This window comes from Daphnia carinata, chromosome 3 (assembly GCF_022539665.2).
Source record: "Daphnia carinata strain CSIRO-1 chromosome 3, CSIRO_AGI_Dcar_HiC_V3, whole genome shotgun sequence".
NCBI classification, from domain to species: domain Eukaryota; kingdom Metazoa; phylum Arthropoda; class Branchiopoda; order Diplostraca; family Daphniidae; genus Daphnia; species Daphnia carinata.
The window spans coordinates 3,209,300-3,231,245 of record NC_081333.1 but is presented as its reverse complement, the minus strand read 5'-3'; the positions used below and the strand labels follow the sequence as shown (position 1 = coordinate 3,231,245).

The 21,946-nt window shown below is 41.5% G+C and overlaps 8 protein-coding genes across 11 annotated transcripts; 4 read left to right on the top strand and 4 right to left on the bottom strand.

Annotated features, from left to right (window-relative positions):
- Positions 1-1,125: 1,125 nt before the first annotated feature.
- LOC130693380 (mRNA (2'-O-methyladenosine-N(6)-)-methyltransferase-like) lies at positions 1,126-6,297 on the bottom strand. Of its 2 annotated transcripts, none has more exons than XM_057516513.2 (11): positions 5,768-6,297; positions 4,853-5,203; positions 3,813-4,648; positions 3,603-3,724; positions 3,388-3,542; positions 3,070-3,301; positions 2,740-3,002; positions 2,487-2,662; positions 2,133-2,407; positions 1,800-2,069; positions 1,126-1,737 (listed from the first exon to the last, which is right to left on the bottom strand). In XM_057516513.2, exons 2-11 carry the CDS (start codon positions 5,133-5,135, stop codon positions 1,482-1,484), a joined length of 2,868 nt encoding a protein of 955 aa, XP_057372496.1. In that variant the 5' UTR covers positions 5,136-5,203; positions 5,768-6,297; the 3' UTR covers positions 1,126-1,481. The 2 variants fall into 2 exon arrangements, with proteins under 2 accessions (XP_057372496.1, XP_059350550.1); XM_059494567.1 differs by having other exon boundaries at positions 5,772-6,297.
- Positions 6,298-6,579: 282 nt separating this feature from the next.
- Positions 6,580-9,535, top strand: LOC130693367 (basic proline-rich protein-like). Of its 2 annotated transcripts, XM_057516498.2 has the most exons (7): positions 6,580-6,800; positions 6,918-6,994; positions 7,056-7,137; positions 7,199-8,189; positions 8,319-8,636; positions 8,707-8,862; positions 8,949-9,535. In XM_057516498.2, exons 1-7 carry the CDS (start codon positions 6,741-6,743, stop codon positions 9,434-9,436), a joined length of 2,172 nt encoding a protein of 723 aa, XP_057372481.2. In that variant the 5' UTR covers positions 6,580-6,740; the 3' UTR covers positions 9,437-9,535. The 2 variants fall into 2 exon arrangements, with proteins under 2 accessions (XP_057372481.2, XP_057372479.2); XM_057516496.2 differs by having other exon boundaries at positions 7,199-8,636.
- Positions 9,467-11,619, bottom strand: LOC130693370 (beta-1,4-mannosyl-glycoprotein 4-beta-N-acetylglucosaminyltransferase-like). Its single transcript, XM_057516502.2, has 6 exons — positions 11,408-11,619; positions 11,244-11,336; positions 10,623-11,060; positions 10,083-10,559; positions 9,719-10,019; positions 9,467-9,654 (listed from the first exon to the last, which is right to left on the bottom strand). The coding sequence occupies exons 2-6, from the start codon at positions 11,334-11,336 to the stop codon at positions 9,485-9,487; spliced, it is 1,479 nt and encodes a 492-aa protein (XP_057372485.1). The 5' UTR covers positions 11,408-11,619; the 3' UTR covers positions 9,467-9,484.
- Positions 11,620-11,861: 242 nt separating this feature from the next.
- LOC130693375 (exosome complex component MTR3-like) lies at positions 11,862-13,005 on the top strand. Its single transcript, XM_057516506.2, has 4 exons — positions 11,862-12,119; positions 12,186-12,439; positions 12,506-12,652; positions 12,716-13,005. Exons 1-4 carry the CDS (start codon positions 11,942-11,944, stop codon positions 13,001-13,003), a joined length of 867 nt encoding a protein of 288 aa, XP_057372489.2. The 5' UTR covers positions 11,862-11,941; the 3' UTR covers positions 13,004-13,005.
- Positions 13,006-13,020: 15 nt separating this feature from the next.
- Positions 13,021-16,491, bottom strand: LOC130693365 (ATP-dependent RNA helicase Ddx1-like). Its single transcript, XM_057516495.2, has 16 exons — positions 16,321-16,491; positions 16,117-16,260; positions 15,958-16,059; positions 15,696-15,898; positions 15,380-15,622; positions 15,136-15,312; positions 14,925-15,062; positions 14,630-14,869; positions 14,366-14,552; positions 14,166-14,306; positions 13,940-14,092; positions 13,827-13,872; positions 13,583-13,754; positions 13,463-13,511; positions 13,331-13,402; positions 13,021-13,270 (listed from the first exon to the last, which is right to left on the bottom strand). The coding sequence occupies exons 1-16, from the start codon at positions 16,334-16,336 to the stop codon at positions 13,140-13,142; spliced, it is 2,214 nt and encodes a 737-aa protein (XP_057372478.1). The 5' UTR covers positions 16,337-16,491; the 3' UTR covers positions 13,021-13,139.
- A 220-nt stretch (positions 16,492-16,711) lies between these two features.
- LOC130693496 (eukaryotic translation elongation factor 1 epsilon-1-like) lies at positions 16,712-17,351 on the top strand. The gene is made up of 3 exons (XM_057516642.2): positions 16,712-16,966; positions 17,020-17,115; positions 17,186-17,351. The coding sequence occupies exons 1-3, from the start codon at positions 16,817-16,819 to the stop codon at positions 17,309-17,311; spliced, it is 372 nt and encodes a 123-aa protein (XP_057372625.1). The 5' UTR covers positions 16,712-16,816; the 3' UTR covers positions 17,312-17,351.
- On the bottom strand, positions 17,288-18,780 carry LOC130693495 (inositol monophosphatase 3-like). The gene is made up of 5 exons (XM_057516640.1): positions 18,283-18,780; positions 18,067-18,226; positions 17,856-18,007; positions 17,677-17,791; positions 17,288-17,611 (listed from the first exon to the last, which is right to left on the bottom strand). Exons 1-5 carry the CDS (start codon positions 18,628-18,630, stop codon positions 17,376-17,378), a joined length of 1,011 nt encoding a protein of 336 aa, XP_057372623.1. The 5' UTR covers positions 18,631-18,780; the 3' UTR covers positions 17,288-17,375.
- A 979-nt stretch (positions 18,781-19,759) lies between these two features.
- On the top strand, positions 19,760-21,900 carry LOC130693320 (ubiquitin-conjugating enzyme E2 W-like). 2 transcript variants are annotated; one of them, XM_057516454.1, is made up of 7 exons: positions 19,760-19,854; positions 20,766-20,857; positions 20,919-21,021; positions 21,101-21,152; positions 21,247-21,350; positions 21,416-21,491; positions 21,556-21,900. In XM_057516454.1, exons 1-7 carry the CDS (start codon positions 19,816-19,818, stop codon positions 21,567-21,569), a joined length of 480 nt encoding a protein of 159 aa, XP_057372437.1. In that variant the 5' UTR covers positions 19,760-19,815; the 3' UTR covers positions 21,570-21,900. The 2 variants fall into 2 exon arrangements, with proteins under 2 accessions (XP_057372437.1, XP_057372436.1); XM_057516453.2 differs by lacking the exon at positions 19,760-19,854 and adding an exon at positions 20,483-20,562.
- The last annotated feature ends 46 nt before the right edge of the window (positions 21,901-21,946 follow it).

Sequence of the window (21,946 nt, the reverse complement as noted above, 5' to 3'; positions counted from 1 at the left end):
GCAAAATAATAGCATTAAAAATACTTTTTCGATAGACAAAAAACCAAAAAGTAACTAATCTATGTTTCATGTTGAACTTGTGCCATTTCTGGGTTTCTGTACCACACCCATTTTCGGCCCAAATACGGTCCCACAATTGTTCAGTTCCTTCACTGCATGAGCTTATTACTAACGATTCTTTTAGTGCAGCACTAACAGAATTTAAATTTAACACACTATCAGGTGGTAGACTGAATAACTAAACAATAAATAATTGTTTGTTAAAATTCTATACTTATTTTGAATTCTTATTTGAAAAGTTTAGGTACCTAACTACTTCACCTAATGCCAATTCATCCTCATGTTCAGTTAGGCATGAGTTTGGAAAAACCTCCTTCACTGTTTGGAAACTGTTTCATTCCAATTTGTTCTTTTCCCCTAGCTGAGCTTGTAGACTCAAAATTTGAGCTACAAAACACGAATGAATAAAAGCAAATAAATAGAATCATTACGTGTTAGGCCTACGATCCTTAGCTTTGTTATCTAATATTTTGTGTTGTTCCAATAACTGGGCCTGCAGCTTCATAATTTGATCTAATAAACAATAATTAATAATTGAAAACCAATATAATAATGTTTATACTTACCATTTTTTTGTTTTATTATCTTATCCATTTTTCAATTGTTCCTCCAGCCACGCGTTGTTCTCCAGCCACGCTACTCAATTAACTGCTAATGGGATACAATTAACTCAAATTGCTTACATGCCTGTAATAACGAAACCGACTGATAGATGGCTACGGGTAGAAAAAAGAGAAAAAAGTGCGATTTTTTTTTTTTCCGCCATTTTTTTTAAATTTTTTTATGTAAAACGGATTGCCATAGCCATATGCCATAGTAAAAGAGAAAAAAAGACCGTATTTTTATTTTTTATTTTGGGAAAAACGGGTTGCCATAAGTGGCTAGACGTGCAGTTTTATCGATCGAATTCAAATCAAATAAAATTTTGATTTGAATTCGATCGATTTCAATCAAATAAAATTTTGATTTGAATTCGATCGATAAAACTGCACGTTCAGCTCGATCTTTTCTTTCGGGGGAGGGAGATAAAATTTTTTTCTCGCGACTGATGGGGAGAACTGCAAGTTTGTTTGATCAAAAATATTTTATTGTTTCAAACTGTATCTTTATAAAATATCCTTTCAGCAAAAGAATCACAACAAACATACAAAGAAAGAAAAAACAAAAAAAAAACAGTGTTGGTCAAAAAGAAAAGCTCCCATAACATTGCACACGCATTGTATGCTTCACACATCTTTGTTTTGTTTCAAATAAAACCCAAATTTCGGGGAAGTCAGAAAACAATACATTTGAATCAACCAAACTTAATCATTTTCAATCAATAATGTGTTTTTTTTTATCATTTAAATTCAGCCAATCATTAGTTTATCAATTTAGAAAATGAATTAAAAGAGATAAGCCTCTAAGCCAGAAACTGATGTTCAAATAGGTTTCATACCAGCTATTGCTGCACTACCGTTGACATTTAACATGTTAGCAATAGGCCCATCAAGTGACTGATTAGGTCTTGGAGGACTTAGAAGCTCTTGCCGGTCTCGTTCTCTTTCTCGGCCAGGCCGGTAAGCTTCCAGTAAAGCATCTACCCGTTCATCTGTCGGTCCCCATTTTTGATATCCGGCTTCGTTCTGTAACCAGACGATGACTGTCCCATGTGCTGCCCTTACATTTATTTCGGATCTACAAAGACAAAATACGCTTTGTATGAAAGAGAAGGGTCATTATTCCAGGATAATAATTACTTTGGGACGAGGTGTTGATAACCATGTCGGTATTCGTGTTCGAAGGTGGGCACAACAACCTGACGTCTCTTCCACGATGACTCTTCCAGTCTTTTGAGAACAGGTGGGGCTGGCTCGCGCCATTCTGGTATGAAAACAATGAAAGACAGTGGTTCGCTGGAGTCGGATAAAAGCTTCTCGAAATGTGTGACCATCGAATCCATAAACTCTTCGCAAAAGGGGGGATTGGCCTCAAAAGATCCTGATACCGGCTTAAACTCGAGAATTGGCCTACAAGGTTCACGGGGAAAATTAAGAAATTATTGATAGAGTAGAGAACGCAATAGCGCATACCCTCTGGAACCAAAGTAGCCATCCGTGTCGGGAAAAGCGGAGGAAAATTGACGGAAGTAGCAGTTGAGCGGCGAGGCGAAGCACTCGAAAGAGACGCCAAAGTGTTTGTAAAGGGCCTCAAAAACGGTCAGTGGTAGAGCACCCTGAGTGCCCTGGCCTTCGTTGCCCGTCTGTGCCCCCATATAGGACTGGTAGCGCTTGAGTAAGCACCAGACTCGCGGCAAAAACCACTCAAATTTGCGGTCCTCAAAGCAGTTGTACCGATACAGTTGCTCCTGAAAGAGCCAACAATGAAAAAAGTAGGACAAAAAAATTTACTACGTTGGTGGCTTAAAAAAAGTGATCCAACCATACCAGTTTCTGAAAATGGAGATTGTTAATTCGTACTGCATCACCTTTGTAGCGTAGCAACGTCTGGTCCTTGTCGGGAAGGAATTCGACTGGCGGTAATCGAGGACATGGGAGAGCAAAGAGGACCGGATAACACCAGACTTTTCGCGGATGGAGTAGGTTTACATTGGGTTCCAAATCTGATAAAATTTTCAAACTAAATAAGCAACTGTCTGTTTGAATAAAAATTTTAAGAAAAAGGAAAGTGTAAATTTACCGGCAAGTCCATTCTCCTTGAGTAACTCGTTGTGCTTATCTCGTATCTTTTTTGCGTATTCTGCTGACAGATTATTCATCTTGATGCAGATGCCCTCAACGGATGATTTCGCAGCTTCCGTCAGGTGCGGCTGACATTGACGTTTAAGGTGCGCCAGCCGTTCTTGAAAGTCGTCATACGTAGCGCCTACAGTTCGTCGTAACCACTGAAAGGTTTCTTCTACATTCCATTTGACAATTTTACGACTCTCTGAGCTTACATTCCTGTAATAAAATGTGATTTAGCCTATTGCGATGCACCAGTTTGTTGGAATATTAACAAATGAAATACCTGGTTTCAATCATCTTTTTCGCGGCTTCTGCGTACTTCGACAACTGTTTTCGCGCATCCCCCGTAAACTTTGGCCGTTCTAGTTTCATGGGCAAATCGTTCATAATTTCCTTATACATCGATAGGGAAACTTCGGGGTGGCACTGGCCGGGAAAGAGGGGATCGGTGCCGCTGTCAACAACTTTTCTCTCGAGCAGCCATCGGTTAAACGAATCTCTAGGTGCGTCGATTGCTATTTTTCACCACATTATCGTGTGAGAAATAAATCTTATTATTTCACTTGTCATAAACGTGTTTTTGTTGTATCATGATACACACCTTCCCTAGAATGGCACATTTCTTGATAGGCCTGGCGCAATTTCACAACCAAAGTTGCCCGGTAGCCCTCGATATCCGGATGGGGGTGTGGCCAACTCAACGGACTCCTTTCAAAGACGACGGCATTGGTCGGCACTTCCAAATCCCACGGGCCCCTATAAGACGATTAAACGGTGACACACTGATGAATGGAAAACTGTACAAGTTTAAATTACGAGAGAATAAAGCGTTTGGCCAAAGGACTGCCGATCCCATCATCAGATGCACGCCGTTTGATAGCTCCCGGAGGCTGCTGGTTTGGTTGTTGAATACCAAGTGGGTCGGACACCGGGTCGTACTAAACGAAAATCAATAGTTTATGAAACCACCGATAACGCAGATAACAGGAGTAAAGAAAAAAAAAAAAATAATAAACAATATCGCACGTTTGCTCGAAGGGGAGGCATTTCCCAAAGTGACTCGCCATTGGTCTTGTTCCAAAAATAAATTCGATTTTCTCGTTTGGACCACATCTTTCTCCATCCCTGTTGGAGCAGCTCTGGCGGGAGATCATGTTCCAAGTCTGGATGAGATCCTCCTCCAGGTGTCATCATGCCCGAAGAACCGGGAGATGGAGGAGCGGGTGAAGTCTGCTGTTGCTGAAGATGGAACGATATGGGCACCGCTGAAGTCGGCGTCTGAGGAACCATGTGTACGGAATTTGCATTCACTTCCCGTTCGGCAAGGATCGGCGTCGGTCGCTGAATTTGTGGAGGATTCTCAGATCTTTCCAAAGGGGGCTCGTATGTCTGCACAGGAGGGATGTACGTTGATATTGGCATACTAATACCCTGCTGGGTCGATCCAGCCGGTGCTTGTTGATAACTCAGCGATGGATATCCAGGTTGTGATTGACTAACTACTGGTTGCTGTTGTTGCTGCTGCTGCTGCTGCTGCTGCTGTGGGGGCTGGTGGTGGACTTCACCATGTTGTTGCTGTTGTTGTTGCGGATGAACAGTCAGCGTGTATCCCATTCCTGGTGATTGGTTCGGCGTTGCAGGTTGTTGAGGTGAATAGAGATGATGATGATGATGATAAGGATGAACCATCATGCTGGAATGAGGCGGATAATTTTGCGGAGACAAAGAGCTTGATGGCAACCCAGGGTATGATTGCGTTTGATGATGGTGATAAGGATGATGAGACGTATGGGGTAATGGATAACCCAAATGCTGGCCAGGGTAGCTCTCCAATGCATGGTAAGGATAGCCCTGCGGCAAACCTAATTTTAAACAATCATAAAGAACAGGAATGAAACGAATATTGTGAACGTAGCCATGAAATCGCAATTGGACATTGACCAACGTGACACGAGTCTGAGCCAAAAACGGAATATGGTAATAAGATTACGAAAGGGAGACGGAAAAGGATGGAAAAAGATTAGACAACACAAATAATGGGGCGGTGCACTGAGATTGCAATATACCTTGAGGCTGCGCATAAGGAGCTGAAGAAGAGGCAGAGGAGGAGGGGATCGGTTGCGAGAAAGACGAGTAGGGTGATGGAAGGTGAGGAGGTGGCGGGGCGCCATTTCCACTGTTGCTTCCGCCACTACTCCCGGACTGATTCGAGTAAAGGCCGACAGTCGGGTACGGTCCGCCGGATGGTGAGGAGGCGGCTGCAACAGCAGCCAACGCAGCAGCCGTTGCAACTGAGCCCGGTTCCCAACCAGGCAGCGATTCTCGTTTGCTGGCACTGATGTCTGTCATGTTTTTGTTTCGGTGGTTAAGCAGCGGTCCACAACGTGGTAGACGAGTAACGTGGCAAAGGGCGGAGCCTGCACGGAAAGGAACCTCCGAGGTAATCTTTACCAGTGATACAGTGCCGTCTTTTAAACAACCCTTCTCGCTGTCAAAAAAATCGAAGCCATTTCTAGAAGCCGAGCTTGTTTCTTTAACTTTACGAAATGAAACAAACTCTAGAAAAATTTACTTTCACGAATTTATTGGGATATTTTGCTAGGAATGACTACGATAAAAAAAAAGCAGTGTTTAATTTGGTTTCTACTATAAGCTGCAAACCCCTTAGAATTTTTAGTTGCTACCCAAGTGTACTATCCGTTTTTCTTCGCTGTATAATTTCTTACGAAGGAACTATGAAGACACCCAGAAAACATTTCATTTTTAATAAAAATTCTTTATTGTTATCCCATTTAATTTCTAAATAACACAATTCCTAATGATAAAGCATAACGTGATCCTTCGTTTGAAAAAAAAAAAAATAAGGTTTCAGCAAGTCTGATTTAGAGCAACACTTGCGCATAAAAAAATAACTCAAACCCAGTTCGGGTTGCATAAACCCATAGTATTGTCCTTGTGGGAACCCGACAAGTGGGACAAACCTACTAAATGGGAAGGGCCTCCACTCGCACTGCCTGTGCCACTCTGTGGACCGCTGCTGTTTTGTTGTGTTCTGCAATAGGTTGCCAAACGAGATCGTGGCCTATAGGAAAAGGATGATCTAACTTCAATGCATTTCCTAGACGACTGTTCGCCACATATATACGATGCATGCAGTGATGACGTTGATGATCACTTTTCAATCAAGTTTCGTAAGGGAAAAGAAAATGGCCGCTGCAGCACACAAGACACTGCACAACTCACACACTCGTACAAAATGCTCCTTCTTGCTGGTTAACGCGCATAAAATGCACGCCAAAATTATCCTGAGTTGTACAGAAAGAATCTTGTAGTTCGCGAAAGGTGGACAGGCGCGGGAAATGAGCCGGACACGTTGGCGGAGGATTGAGACGGGCAGCGACAAAGTTTTGGCCGCACCTTATCGAACGCGCAATGGCGGTTGACTGAAGCTTTGAAGCTACAAAATGCTGCTGCTCCTGAACGGGAAAAAAACTTGTCGTGTGCAATGGACGCTGGATCAAGCTTCTTTGTTTCCTATAGTGACTAAAGAAGCCATCTAGCGGGTATTAATCTTCCTTATAAATTTTGTTTCACTAGATGGCTTCAGATTTCGAAAACAGCAATAGATTTTATTTCTTTATAACATTTCGTTTTGTCATCTTATGCTAATTTTAAACAACATTACTATTGCATTCACGTTAAGTTTTTAAAATACCACTTATTATTGAGCATACAAAATTAAATTCACTTTGTATTGCTGCCATCTACCCACTTGAAAACGTAGCCTTTCATCTTCCCTAGCCCAACAACCAGCGGGTAAAGATCGGCAACCCCGGAATTAATAGCGTCCAATTTTCTTGCCTGTACGTGACAGCTCATTCAGTGAATTTGAATAAATTCATACAGTTCCGCTAGCGTAAACAGTCGAGAGAACTCGTTGAGAATCAAATTAACATGTCTCTTACGTTTGCTCAAAGAGGGAGACCACCGCCTTCACCTGCTCAGATCCAAAAGGTGAGATTATTCCCTACACAACTACGACGTCATAAATGGCAGCAGAGCAAAATTGCCGTTATTTTATTTCGTACCATATTCGTTACCTCATATTACCGGCTTTTTCCCTCCTTTTAGCTATTGGATGAAAATAGTCAACATATAATGACAATTCAGGACTACCAAGCCAGGGGAAAGACACATGAGTGTTTACAGTAAGCATTTTATATTCCTTCTAAATTTGAATTATTTAAATCTTAATCATTGTTCTCACAGGGTCGAACAGATACTCCATCGTAATCTGGTCTACTTGGCATCAGTTGCTGATCCAGCTCAGAACATTCAGACACTTCTTCCTGTAAGTTTCTTAAACAATTGCGAAAGCTTTGAGTAACATCAATGTCTTATGTGTTCGCCAGCCCCCTCAAGGTATGCCAAATACACCAGGCAATCCCCCACAAGCAACTGGCCCAAATAATCAGGATTCTGCATCACCATCTCCAGCCAATTCCCAGCAAGGTGGACCACAAGGTCCACCAGTATCATCATATGGAGGACAACCACCAACAAATCAACCAGGACCATACAGACCACCAATGATGCCTGCTGGACAACAACCAGGTCCTCAAGGCCCACAGCAGCCTGGGTATCCTTATAATGGGCCACAATCACCACACACCTATGGTCAACAACCACAGCAGCAACAATATCGTCCCCCTGCACCTCAACCAAACTATGGACCTCAATATCCCCAGTATGGTGGACAGCCCCCAGCACAGTACCCTAACCAACCATACAACCCAGCTCCCCAGCCAGGTTATCAGAATCAACCCTATGGTGGTCAATCTGCACCTCCTCAACAACAACAGGGTTATTACCCACCACAACAGCAACAACCATACGGATATCCGCAGCCGGCCCCATACGGGCCCCAACAGCCACAGGGTCAAAATGCACCAGTAAATCCGATGCCAGGTTCTCCGGCTGCCCCGCAGTCGTCGGCTGCGTTTAACGGTCCTACGCCACCGACGTCCTCCGTCGCACAGGGGAGTTATTCACCACCAACCGGTGCTACTCAACCGCCCCAGTCACATCCTCCACAGCAACATCCTTCCCAGCCTCACCCTCCCCAACCACACACTCCACAGCCACATGCGCCTCAGTCGCATACTCCTCAGCCGCATACTCCTCAGCCCCATCCGTCTCAACCCCATCCGTCTCAACCCCATCCGTCTCAACCCCATCCGTCTCAACCCCATCCGTCTCAACCCCATCCGTCTCAACCCCATCCATCTCAACCCCATCCATCTCAACCCCATCCATCTCAACCCCATCCATCTCAACCCCATCCATCTCAACCCCATCCATCTCAACCCCATCCATCTCAACCCCATCCATCTCAACCCCATCCTTCTCAACCCCATCCTTCTCAATCCCATCCTTCTCAGCCCCATCCTTCTCAGCCCCATCCGTCTCAGTCCCATCCACCTCAACCACACCCTCCTCAACCCCATCCATCGCAGCCCCATCCATCTCAACCCCATCCATCGCAACCTCATCCTTCTCAACAGCATCCACCTCAACCACATCCCCAACAGCATCCTCCTCAACAACATATTCCGCAACAGCATCCTTCACAACCGCACCCTCAACATCCCCCGCAACAACATCCTCAACATCCTTCTCAACAGCATCCTTCTCAGCAACATTCTTCACAACAGCATCCTTCCCAACACCCTTCTCAACAACATCCAGCCCAACATCCATCTCAGCATCCGCCGCAACACCCGAGTCCGCAACAACATTCTCAACAGAGAAGCTCTCCGAGTCCAGCGACCCCAACACAAGCACAACCAAGTAAGAAGTTGTGCGCGTTCTATGATTTCAAACCTTTCGATGTATGGCTAATGGCTTGGCGTTAATTTAGTGTATAGCCAACCGGCAACTGGAGGAACAAGTCCTGCTCCAGGACCTCCACACAATCCCGGACAACCATCCCACAATCAAGCACCGGGACCTCCACATAGCCAAGGCCCGCCTCATAATCAATCGCAGCAGCCTCAGCCTTCCTATAATTATGCAGGTACGTTGAATCTGACAATGTTTAACATCAATCATAGTATTAAGTACCTTGCGTCTGTTTTGTCGTCCTGTCCCATTCACATATAGGTGGACCACCCGGTGGCTATCCACATTCGCAACCAGCAGCTCCATATCCATATGCCAATAGCATTCCACCTGGAGCTCCTCTGCCACCGCAGCAGCCTGTATATGGAGCACCACCAGCTGGTCATCCTCAGCCAGGCGTGCCACAAACAGGTCCGTATTCGACTCCTGGACCCGGCCATTACGCTCCACCGCCTAATCAGCCTGCCTACGGGGCACCAGGAGGACCACAGCCATATCCTCCCATGCAGCCGGCTTATGGAGCTCCTCAAGGCCCCCAACCATATGGCCCTCCGGCTCCTTCTGGTTACCCACCAGTACCAAATGCCCAGCAGCCTGGTGCGCCTCATGGTTATCCTCCCGCTGGCTACCCAGCTCCAGGACCACCACCGCCTAACTCGTACGGACCATATCGTCCTCCCGGTCCGCCTCAGCAGCAGTATCCCGGATATGAACAACCTCGCTATCCAGCGTACCAACCACCACCTTAATTTCTTTAGCGATTATTAGCTGCAAGTGCATTCTTTTGTAAGAATTAATTATTGAGAATCACTGTCATGTGAGCTTGAATACAATACGTTTGTCATGTCCGGAGGATACAAAAGTTGATGGAACTCTCGGTAGTGTTGTAACATGAATTTTGGGGCGTACTGGTCTTCTTTCTCCCAGTCAGCCATCAGGAATGGATGAGTTGCGTCGAACCATTCACCTTCAAACCAAAAAATGGCTTATCAGTATTTTAATAGTGTTCGCACATACTAGAAGAAATTCACCATCACGAATCAATCGAGAAATGTACGGAAGATCCAGTTTCTCGGCGTAGTCGCCCCATCGTGGCTTGTCATCTGCATGGGCTGATAACAGTTTAGTACGGATGCCTTCCGGACTGTAACACCATGAGCAGTGATAGCCAGCATAGTGATGCTTTGTCCCAGCTGTCCACGGAGATACTCGATTACCTTCTATCCGATATTGACTTAATCGTTCTTGAAAATCTGCATAGTTCGTCATATCTTTACGGATGAGGAATGTGTTATTCCGGCAAACTTTCCAGACCAAATTCATCGTGCTCACCTGTGTCATGGAATGTTTGTTTTTACAATAGATTTAAAATGTATGCACTATGTTAAATTTTACCGCTGTGACTTGAAGCAATTCTTCGTTGTCATTCTCTGGATCTTCTTTCATAGCATCGCGTAGCCAGTCGAGTATGAATCCAGTCTGTTTTTCTTTCTTTTGCTTCCAGAAAAAGCCGAAAACAGACCAACGCATAGCAAGGCGAACTGGTTCCGGATATCCGTCATATAGTTTGAGAAACATAAGAACCTCCCGTGTAGGAATTTCGTCCGCATCCAGCAAAACAAATAAGTCATCAGAACGTACCCCACGAATTCGATTGAGACCATGGGTGCCCATATATGTACGCAGATACATATCGATGTACCAACCATTTTTTCGGCCTTCTGGTGGGAATTTATGAAGTGATACATGGACGATCTTAGAATGAAAATTTTCCACAAAACCGGATCGCAATTTTTCCATCAAGTAAAGGGGTTTGGCATCCCCGTGGGCTGTGTAGTTTGATTCACAGACAATGTACACGTCAACAGCATCCTATTCATAAGCAATTAAACTGAGTAAGAATAAAATTTTGTAAATATTGCGTTTTATTTTTACCTTGAGTTCTTCAAGCCGCACACGAAAGAAATCCGTTTCATGATTAATGTTGAGACCGTGGATTATTCTTCTTGGCACTTTCCTCGGTTTCAATGGCCATCTATGATATTTTTTGGAAATCGTTCGATGCCAAGCTGATGCCGGAATGCCGCATTCATGACCAAAATAATTGGTACGGCATACGCATTTGGAGCTATTGGTGGACACGGTAGCTTCGACATCAGTTCCTTCCACGTAACAATATGGCGCAATTCCTACTGGTTGAAAATGTAAGGTCTCGTCCTCTACGAGCGAAACTATTAGATTTTCGTTAAAGACTGATGGTGACGGATTAGTGGAAGTGTCTATTCCTCCATTATAAACTGACAACTTTTGCTCAGATAAATAGTTTCTCGAAACGCTGGTTGAATAATGAAAAAATACGAGAACCGTGAGAACCTGCAATAAAAAAAAAAGGAGTTAGTACTATAAATATTCAACGACCGAGACGACGAGCTTTCGTCATTGTATGGTGGTTAATGAGCTATTGTAGCGCTTTACCAACCATCACAAATGACAACAGTAATTGCAAGGGGGAAAAAAAACTCTACGCCGTCGAAAGCAAAAGGAAGGGCGGTGAACCTGAAGTATGGCGACCGAAACGATCCAACGTCGAGTCCCGCGTTTTTGTTGCTTCAAGTGAAACAAGCAATTTTTCAAGGGCCGAACGATCATCTGCCAAAAAAAAAACAACACCATCTTGGATTCTTTTTTACATTTGTAATTTTTCTAAAGGTTTTCCGTACCTTTGGTGGTACACTGTACTTGTTTTTTTTTTAACGCCACGAGGCTTTTACATCTCGGGCGACCTTGGAGGTGGCATCTTCATTGCATTTATTAACGATGTCAAGGAATAAACTAGCAGACAGTACAATTAACTTACAACATCCAGCTGAACGTATTTAACGTTATGTTTTGTGTTCAAATATAAACCCGAAAAGTTCAGAGCCGGTGACACAAAACGAAAATCCTTCTACCATTAAACCTCTCAGTTTGGGTATTCACTAGTATCACGTTGTTCTTGACTTCATGGAAGTCTCCACACGACTAATGCACAGCTGAAAAGATAGACTAGTGGCATTCGAAATTCCCCAGAACGATTGAAACATCGGTGGGAGGTTCCTTTTGGCGGCTCTAGGCAAAACAAAAAGAATTGAAAAAAAAGCGAAAAATTACGGCAACGTCTTAAGAACCTTGCAGACGAATTTACGTGTGTACATTTTGAAACTATAGTGAAAACGTGTTTGAAAACTCTACTTTAACGTGACATAATTTTTAAAATGCCGGTCGATTCGCGTAGATTGCAGGGACCTGAAAGTGCGTTTTCTTACACATTGCTGGAAAAAAAGGATGCCAACGCAGAAGAATCTATATTATCTGCTGATATGCAGAAAATGTTGATTGACAGCAAGCAAATCCGAAAAGATAAACGAAAGCCTACTGATGCGAGACCACTATGTATTCTTTAACTTTTCCATTTAGAAATTTTTCCTAATTTGAATGATATCTTTATCACTTTTCTAGTTTTGAGAACAGGAATCATTAGCCAGGCAAAAGGCTCAGCATACATAGAACAGGGCAACACAAAATTGGTTTGTGGTGTCTATGGTCCACGTGAAGTGCAGAAGAAATCAGATTTCAGACTAAATGGTCAACTCTTCTGTGAATTCAAATTTGCCCCATTCTCTTGTCAAAAGAGACGAAGTCATCAACAAGATAATGAAGAACTTGTACTAAGTGGGCTACTAAGGGAAGCATTGGAAGCTGCAGTTTGTCTTGTAATCGAAACCATAATGTACTTTACTGTCAATCTGTGTCTGAAGAACAATTTCTGTCCCCTGTAGCATCATTTCCCCAAAGCTCAAGTTGAAGTCAATGTTATGGTTATTGAAAATGATGGCTCACCTTTAGCTGCAGCACTCACCTGTGCCAGTTTAGCTCTTTCAAGTGCTAGTATTCCAATGTATGACTTGGTGGTTGGAGCATCAGTGGTAAGGTTATTTATTTTTTTCGAACTTTAACCATCTTATCTCTAGTATTATTCATTTTTCTAGAGACAATTGCCCAAAGTTTTGCTACTTGATCCCACCAAAGATGAAGAATGGCAACCAGAACTTAGTCATGACCAAAACAACTCAAACCTTACTGTTGGCTATATGCCTTCAATGCAGCAGGTTTGTGCCTATGTACATGAAGGTGTTTCAAACACAGAAGATCTTGAACAGATGCTGAAACTTGTGACAGAGTATTGCTTGAAAGTTCAGCCGATTGTACAACTTTGTCTGAAAGAAACAGTCGAGAAGATGCTCGCAAACGAAGGTGAAAATAAAGATGCCGAATAGAATTTTGAAGCAAACACTTAACTGTAACTGTAATATTTCCACGGCTGAGAAAGGCAGAACATTTTCGTTTTCACCCATTCATATAGTTTAGATGTGTAAACTGTCAGATCCACACCAACAAAAGAAAGTATCAATATCAGACTGACCCAAAAATCTTCTTAGCATTATTAGCAAAGGAGTGGAAAAGCAGCTGAGCCTTCATTTCTTGGACTGCAAGTTCCTGAACAGCCCCCGCCATTTGAGCTACATGGCTCTGATAAGCTGAGGCTGCACAAATATTTAATTTAACTTTATAAACATCTCTGAAAAGCAGAAAAATGTTCTTACTTGCAGCCTTTTTCTTCTGTCCGTACACCACTTTACCATCGAATTCGTCTTGCGGGACTTTAATGTCCGTGCCTAAAAAAGTGCACCTTCAATACCAGTTCATCATTTATCTTAAAGAAAATAGAGCATTACCAGCTTGCGATATGGTTATGCCCAAGTGCTCCTCCACGTCGGCTAAACACTGAAAAATCATTGCAATGATACACCACATTTATCCCGAGCTTTACACAAGTAATTTAAGTCAGTCCTTACCTGTTGTTCATCATACCAGATGCAGCATCCCTCTTGCGTGGTCAACTTTGAATTAGTGCACCCTTTGCCGCGCGACGAACACCACTCACCGTGAAACCATACCTTTTCAGGAACATTGGATACAAAAGAAATGGCCAATCCCATTCGTTCTGCTCTACCAACTCGACCAATGCTAGAAAGAGAAATGACCATATTAACAACCGGAAAGCTCAACGGACTCTTTTATAGAGATCTTTTATCTTACCGATGGACATAGTTTGATTTCTCATCCGGCAGCGTGATGTTAATCACTAGAATTGTAAACAGACGAATACATGCAACATGTTCATTAAGCTAAGAGGTATTTTCTAAACTTACTGAAAGGTAAACCGCCTATGTCTAATCCTCTCGCAGCAACGTCAGTACAGATGAGAAACTTTACTTGTTTCTGCTTGAAAGCTTCCAGATTGTCGCGACGCTCTTGTGGCTTTCGGTCACCATGGAGACATACGCATGAGAATTTATGCTTATCTTTAGGCAAAAACAATCGTATTATTAAACCACAAACGCTTCAACGGAAACAATGGGTACTAAGTTTCAATACCGATGGAATTCAAGTAGGTTTCAAGATTATCACAATCGACTTTTGTGCGACAGAAGATGATTGCTTGGTCCATGTTATGTTCAGTTATGGCCCTGACGCAATATTCTCCTTTTAGTAGTTTTACTGCCTCAGACAACATCTCTAGAATACAAAAGGGATGGTCATCAAAAAGTATATCTTTGGGTGATACTCATTGTTACCAGGTGTGGCGGATGTAGGAGTTAAGCGGTCATTTGCGTGCACCCCATCGGTTGGTATTCGCTTTGGTAAATTATGCCACGACATGTCAGTGCGAGGATCTACCGTAACGACGACGTGGTGCACTGTGTCTGGTACAGAGTCTTCACCTTTCAAGTCAATCCATGTTGGAAAGTGCATCAGGCGATCCTTGGGCGGGAACAAAGAAAAAAGCCATGTTTTTCATTGCTTTCAAATATAAATGATTTTACATAATATCAACTCACGGCCATTTTTTTCACATCGAACGAATGAAGGGTGGCGGAGCACACGATCATTTGCAAGCGTTTCCCGTCTGTAGTTATTTTTGGAGCTCGAGAATGCAAACGATTGATCAACTCGCCATGGCCTTGCTGCAGCAACCCATCAGCTTCGTCCAAAACAAGGAAACGGCAATGAGTTAATAGCAAATTTTCACTCTTGGTTAGCTCCTCTAATCGGCCTGGTGTGCCAACAATGATATCAACCTGCAAAGAATAACTTACACAAATTGAAATAAACAAACCTACCAATGGCTCTTACTCCTTTCTGAAGATCGCTAAGCTGCTCTTTGATTGCAATGCCGCCTGCCACAAGCATCGTTCGGATATCAGGTGCATCCAAATATTTTTTGAAGCTGTTTATCTCTTTGTATGTCTGTTCAGCGAGCTCACGGGAGGGCTAAAGCCAGGACAGGTAATGTAACATGCGGTGTGAAATGGAATCATAATTTAATTATTAATTTAAATTATACCTCAATTATGACGGCCTGTGGTGCATTTGCTTTAAGTTTAACCTGAGCAGGCACGGCAACCCCAGAATTCGAGTTTAAAGACGTACAATCACTTCCTGCTTGGCAAACTGGTATGAAATTTTTCGGTATGCCAAATCTGAAAGGTTTATGGCCGAAGTTGAATTCAATTTCAGCATTCTGCGAGAGGAAATGTAACTCTAATCAATTAGGAACTACACCAAATCACTTTTGACTATTTGCATACCTTGAGTGCCACAGCAGGGAAGAGAGCTTTATTTCTGAACTCCGGATTTATGTCAAACGCTTTTCCTAGATCAACACCGTTCTTAAAAAACGAGATGACTCTGTTGTCAAGGTCGAGTGCACAACCAATAACATCGTTCAACCCATAAGCACTGCCATAATCATCGAACTGTCGGTTGTTTGATTTTTTCCCCGTGCCACCAAAGCCATATCCATAGCGATCTGTGCCAAGATCCAAGGATGCCTGTCAAACAATAAAATTTTAACAAAATGGACAAAAAATTAATAATAAAAACTGAAAAAAAGTTGTTGGTTACCTCATTCAAAGACCAACCTACTCTGCAGAGACCCTCATCAGAAACCGTGGCTTCATAGTAATACTTTCCTTTGTTAAGCAACCCTTTTGTTGCTCTTGCACCACCCCATGCTACATCTCTTGATTGACACAATGTCCCTTCAGTATTTATGGCCATAGCTGGAGTTCTGTCATATGCACTTAAAATCCATTTATCTTGAGATTCTACAAAATTTTTCATCAGAAATTGGCACTAACAAAATATTAATCATGAAGAAAATCACCTATGGCAGCATTACTATTGCCAGTTCTAGATGCTGCTTTTCCACTTTGGATATCTTTAATAGTTTCCCACACAATCTGGATGATTGGTAAGCAAAATGCCCCTGATTTTGAACAGCATCAAACCCCACTTTCAAATGTTGCAGCATAATTAAATTTACCTGTTTTTCCACTGCCAGTTTCTGCTGCCATTAGAACATCCCCTCCACCCAGGATCAATGGTACAGCTTCTGCCTGGACATCTGTGGGCAACATCCATTCTAGTTCTTCTAAACGTTTCGCGATTTGCGGCAGAACCCCCATTTCTATGAGAATTGTCTAATATTATCAATTGCATGCTCTAATTATGTTCTTTCAGGTATTACCTTCAAAAGCCGCCATTTCAACTCTTTCTAAGAAGGATCTAATTAGAAGTATGATATTCGCAGAAGCTATTTTTTCTATACAAAATCTTAATACGTGGAATTATTTTGAACTGAAATTGTATGTTCAGCACCCACACGCTGAAAATCGTTCTGAAATCGGCCGGCTAAGGAATCGCCGAACAGAATCTAGCTATTAACTGAGACAGTATTATACAGCTGGGCAAAATAGCAGACGACCACATGTGCATACACAAACGAATCATCTAGCGGTCAGAACTGCAACTAAGATAAAAAGATCGAAATTGCGTGCGGTACCCCGTGCACCAGAACATCTTGCAAACGGATATACTAGCACGCCAGCAGACTCTATGTTTCTTCTTCTTGGGGGACGTGTGTTGCTGAAACCTTTCGCCATACCTTTGCTGTCGTCTGCATCCATCCGAGAAAAGTCAAGCTCATTGTTCATTAATAAATTTTAGATACTTTAACGACAAAAATGGGAAATTTGAAGAAACGAGATATGACAGATTCTAGTGAGGAATTTACTCTGGAGCAAGAGGCACTTATACGTCAATGGCTTGAGTACCGGAAAGTTGTATTGGATAGATTGAACCCACAACAACCAGTACCGCATTCCATATTTCAAGTAAGTTAAAGTTATATGCCATTTGATTATGAAATGACATTTTTTAATGCTAGGAGCTTAACAATCAATTAAAAAATACAAGCTATTTGGCCGGGAACAAATTCTCCAAGGCAGATGCTGAACTTCTATCAGGACTAATAGAATTTTATGTATGTCTTAAATCAGAGCAAAAAAAAATTACATTAAGTTAACAATTCTAACTCACTTGGTTATCAAAAGGGTCCCCAAAGCATACAATTGAAGGAGAAATACCCTCATCTTTCCAGATGGTTCAGACATGTTCAACAAATTACTAATGATAAAGTCTCAATCACAATCCCATTCAGCAGAAGCTCATTGTATTGAGTGTTCTTGGACAAATAAAGAAAAACAGAGTCACAGCATATTTGTATCCTTATAAATTGATTCCTTATTCTGTAAATAATTTTGAATAGAAATCTCCATTATGTAAACTGGCAAGCAGACCATTTTTGATAAGGACTGGATCATTTTCACCATATTTGATAGGTTCATTCTTCATTGTCGTAACGCGACCTCCCAGAGCTTTAAGAATTGCATGTCCCGCACATACGTCCCATTTTTTTATGTGAGTCATGTGAACATATGCTCCACTATGTCGACTAGCGATCTGCAAAGACTTATATCCTTGGGGTGGCACATAATTTGTTAATTTTCTTTGTCACTACGAGTAGAATATAAAGATGAAATACCTGCACCACCAGCTTTCTCCACGTTTGCGTTGGGAAATTTTGACTTGATATGATTTTCCACGGCGTCTCCGGTATGTGACAGGGAAATGATAAAAGACTCATTTTCCGCTTCAGGCTGAGTAATAAATCAACAAGTTCTGAGTCCAATTTGGTTACAAAATAACTGTGTCATAAATTACCGCTTTACTGATTTCAAGTAATTCTTCTGCCATTCCCTGCCCAACCCATGCCCAATAAGTCTTTTTTTCAAAAGGCTTGTGAATGACTCCTAGGACTGGTTCACCTTTCACAGCAATACACACCATCGTGGTCACATAATCCAACAAGTTTTCTGCCAATATTTTCAAAATTAAACTGTTTCCTAAATGAATTCATCTATAGTATATATACCTGTGTACTCTTTGGTAGCATCTAATGGATCAATCCAGATGGTTATTGAATCATTCGGCACCCATTCCAATTTTGATATTTGCTCAAGAGCAGGGCATTTCTTGCTGAATTTAGCTGATTCAACTGAAATGTTATTCTCATCATGTTCTTCAGAAATTACCTTCATAAAATTGAAAATAAAACACAATACAAAAGGGAAAGTGTACTATTTCTTACCTTAACATAAGGGAAAGCACCAGTTAGGGTACTGAACATGACCTGATGAGATCTAACATCACCATCCGTCAGGACATCTTTGACACCTTCTTTTGTTTTGCCTTTACTTTTTTCGTTTAATTCAGTTCCTTTTTCTCGTACTGCTTTCACCTCTCTGCCACCTGCTTCAGCTGCAGCTATGGCTGCACATAATATTTCACCAATGCTAACTTTTTCTGCCGCGGCTGAAGATTCTTTTGCCGTCGCTGTACTACTTGTCCATATATAAATTAAATAAAGCGTCGCCACGCTAATCAGGAAGATGGCGACGGCTTTATTATTGGGTCGAATGGTACCCCCGAAATTCATTTAAGATGTGAATATCTAGTCACTGAACACACTTTACGGAGTCATCCAACTACTGTTTTGTGTGACGATTCACCTTTCAGAATTCACGCTCAAAACTGCGTCAGGTGGCTTTTTGCAGACGTCAACAGTCCGCATAACGTTGTTTCGAAAGAATCAACAGGGTTGGAATTCCTGAATGTTGCCAGATAATAAACGTAACATGGTCTTTGCCCGTCCCCGCAGGCCAATCCTCAGATGTCCCATCTCCCATGTCCGCTTCAGTTCATGATTTACATTAACTTTGCAAGATTTCGCTCGTTACAGCAAATATAAATTTTGAAACCGGGGGGGGGGGGGGGTTTACCTATAAACGTTAGTAAATAATACATACAGTATTTAGTAATAAAACATGTTTCTCCGCTTCTCTCATAGTTGATGTTGGGCTTTGGTTCACAGCTCACCTTTTAACTATAGGTCAACTATTATTCTCATATGTCTTTGATTTCAATTAGGCCCAAAAAAAGGTGTCATTGGAGAGTTCATATACAGTATGTCAAATTTGGAGGTAACATTTGCCAAGACAGCCAACAACCAACTCAGAACGAGACTAATAGACTATCAATGGGCAATTACGGGTTTTCAGTAATTTTATCTAATTTCAGGATTTATAAGCAAACTAAGTAGATATACATACATAAGTAGATAAATTTAAGGGTGAATTTCTGAAATTCTACCAATGGCAATATCAGCTTTTGTAGTTCCAAGTGGATTTGGCTATAATATTTTTCTCAATTGGAAATGACAGTTTCATCAGTTGTTTGTGACAAGAAAAACCTTAATTCTATTTTCAACAAAAGAAACACTCGCTTCTTCTATTTCAAACCTTAACCATTCCTCTTGTTCCTTCTAGAGGGAAATTTCCTCTCTATGACTCTGCTTCTGGTAAAGACTGGGATACAGTCTGCTAAGATATCGAAGAGGCCGCGCGTTTACGTCAATGATCAATGCCATATGTATTCACGGAAATATTTTTTCATTTTTAAATACGCACAGCGCATTTCTATATTTTATTTTTTTTTTAACAAAAATTTTATCTTTAATTTTTTGGTAGTTTAGCGCACTTAAACTTTTTTATGTCGTACTGTGAATGCAAAGAAATGCTTAGCCGCCAGCCGGATTCCGAGTGAGGTACAAAGGAAAACAAACATGTCCCACCACTCGCGTTTCACATGTTCTCCTGCCCAGGTAAATAAACAAAATAAAAAATATAGTTGATGATCTTAAGGAGTCATAGGTTATAGAAGTATTGGAACAATGTAGTCAAAGTAATCGAACTTACGTTTAGTTGCCCTGTTAATGTGCCCTTGGAAACTCCTTTCAATTGCACTTGTCCTTGACTTCTCAAATTATTAGTTTATAGAGAAAATAATTAACTCAGTTAGCATATTTTAGTTTAATTATGAAGTTTTAGTTAACTATGGTAAGTGAGAAACTAACTCCTGTTTTTAAACATAGCACTACCAGGTATCTTCTTTAACAAAACATAACCCTCCTATCAGAACATATCATTGTACTTACAGTGTGCCTAACAAATAATGGCTCTATGCTCCTCATTGTATTTTATAAAATTCGAGTGAGCCAACAGTGTGAAACCCTAGAAGTTTGGGCCTTTTGACACATGCCATTTCGGCACACAGCCAGTCTGTATTTGCATCATTTTTTCGCATGAAGTGAAACCCCACAGTAATGAAATTGCTATCCTAGGACTCCCGCCCTTCCCATTTCCTTATGTAATGAAAATGTTATAAGTGAAAGGCAAGTGGACTTGCATAGTCAGTATAGTTTTCTTACTACCTAATAGTTTCTCTTCCGCTGTTTGTGCCATCCACATAAATGTATTCACCTCCTAGTGAAGCAAGCCTGACACAGTCATGTACACTTCAAAGACAGGAGGTTTTACAAATTATTTTCAATACTTTGTGATTCACTTGTTGTCAACTAGTGAAAAAAACAAGCCAATGATTGGCACCCCATTATTTCTTTAACATGATTTTAACTACACTAAGTGTAAACTTATATGGTGTTTGTTCATAGTGCACAAACCTACGTAGCTAAGTTTATACCTGTTTCTTACCTCCATACTTCTTTTGTTGTAGAAACGACTGCAAAAGGAGCTGGTATCCTTGATAAAGGAGCCACCACCTGGTGTTGTAATAGATGGAGAATCCGTAGGCCAAAGTCTAGACCTGTAAATATTTTTTATCATTGAACCAAGAAGCCCTAAGTTTACAGTTTAAATTAACATCTAGACTAGTATTGAGTATTAATGGAGCTCAAGGAACTATTTACGAGGGAGAACAATTTCAGTTACAGTTCCGTTTCGGACCAAAATACCCTTTTGATTCACCTGAGGTAAAGTCACATTTTTAAAAATTTCAGTTTCAGTTTGCTTAATACTAACACATACCTTGTTTCCCGACTGTTTCGGTAGGTTGTTTTTATCGGAACAGAAATTCCTGTTCATCCTCACGTCTACAGCAACGGTAAACTAAAAGTCACTCAGAAAACTTTTAGATGTGGTCGAAAGAGTCAATACATTTTTAACGTGGCTTTTCGTTTTCTCTCTTCGTCTAACAGGCCATATCTGCCTCAGTATTTTAACCGATGATTGGTCTCCAGCCCTGTCCATTTTTTCGGTCTGCGTGTCCATCATTTCAATGCTCAGCTCTTGTAAAGAAAAGGTCAGTCTCCCTGTGATAGTGATGCAACCTATTCCTTCATTTGTTTTTAAAATTTACTTTCGTAGAAGAGACCACCAGATGACAGTATGTATGTGAAAACGTGCAGCAAGAACCCCAAAAAAACTAAATGGTGGTACCATGGTTAGGACACAATAATTATAGTTTCTATTTCAATCTGCTTCTAAATACTTTTGTTTCTTTTCAGACGAAGAAGTATGAAAAAAAAGGAAACTGTTTTTCTTTGCTCGTGTGTGCGACCCTGTGACAACATTGCCGCAATGCAAAATCGTGCGTCAGACATTCTAGTCGCCCAAAAAGTGGAGAATTTCGTTTTGTTTTTGTTTTGTTTTTTAATCGATTTCAATTTTCAGCATCTGAGTTATTGCGTTGGAAACACTTATACTGATCCATTTCGCTCGTTGATTCTTTTGTTTCGTTTCCTAATTTTGTCTGATCCCCCCCCCCCCCCAGTACGAATGGTTCTTTTTGCAGTTGTATTGATACTCCCTCCAATGTCACTTCATAGCAATATTACCGCATTAGACTTCGACATTTTCTTCATCTTTTTTCTTGTTCAATCGAATCGTCGAGTCCTA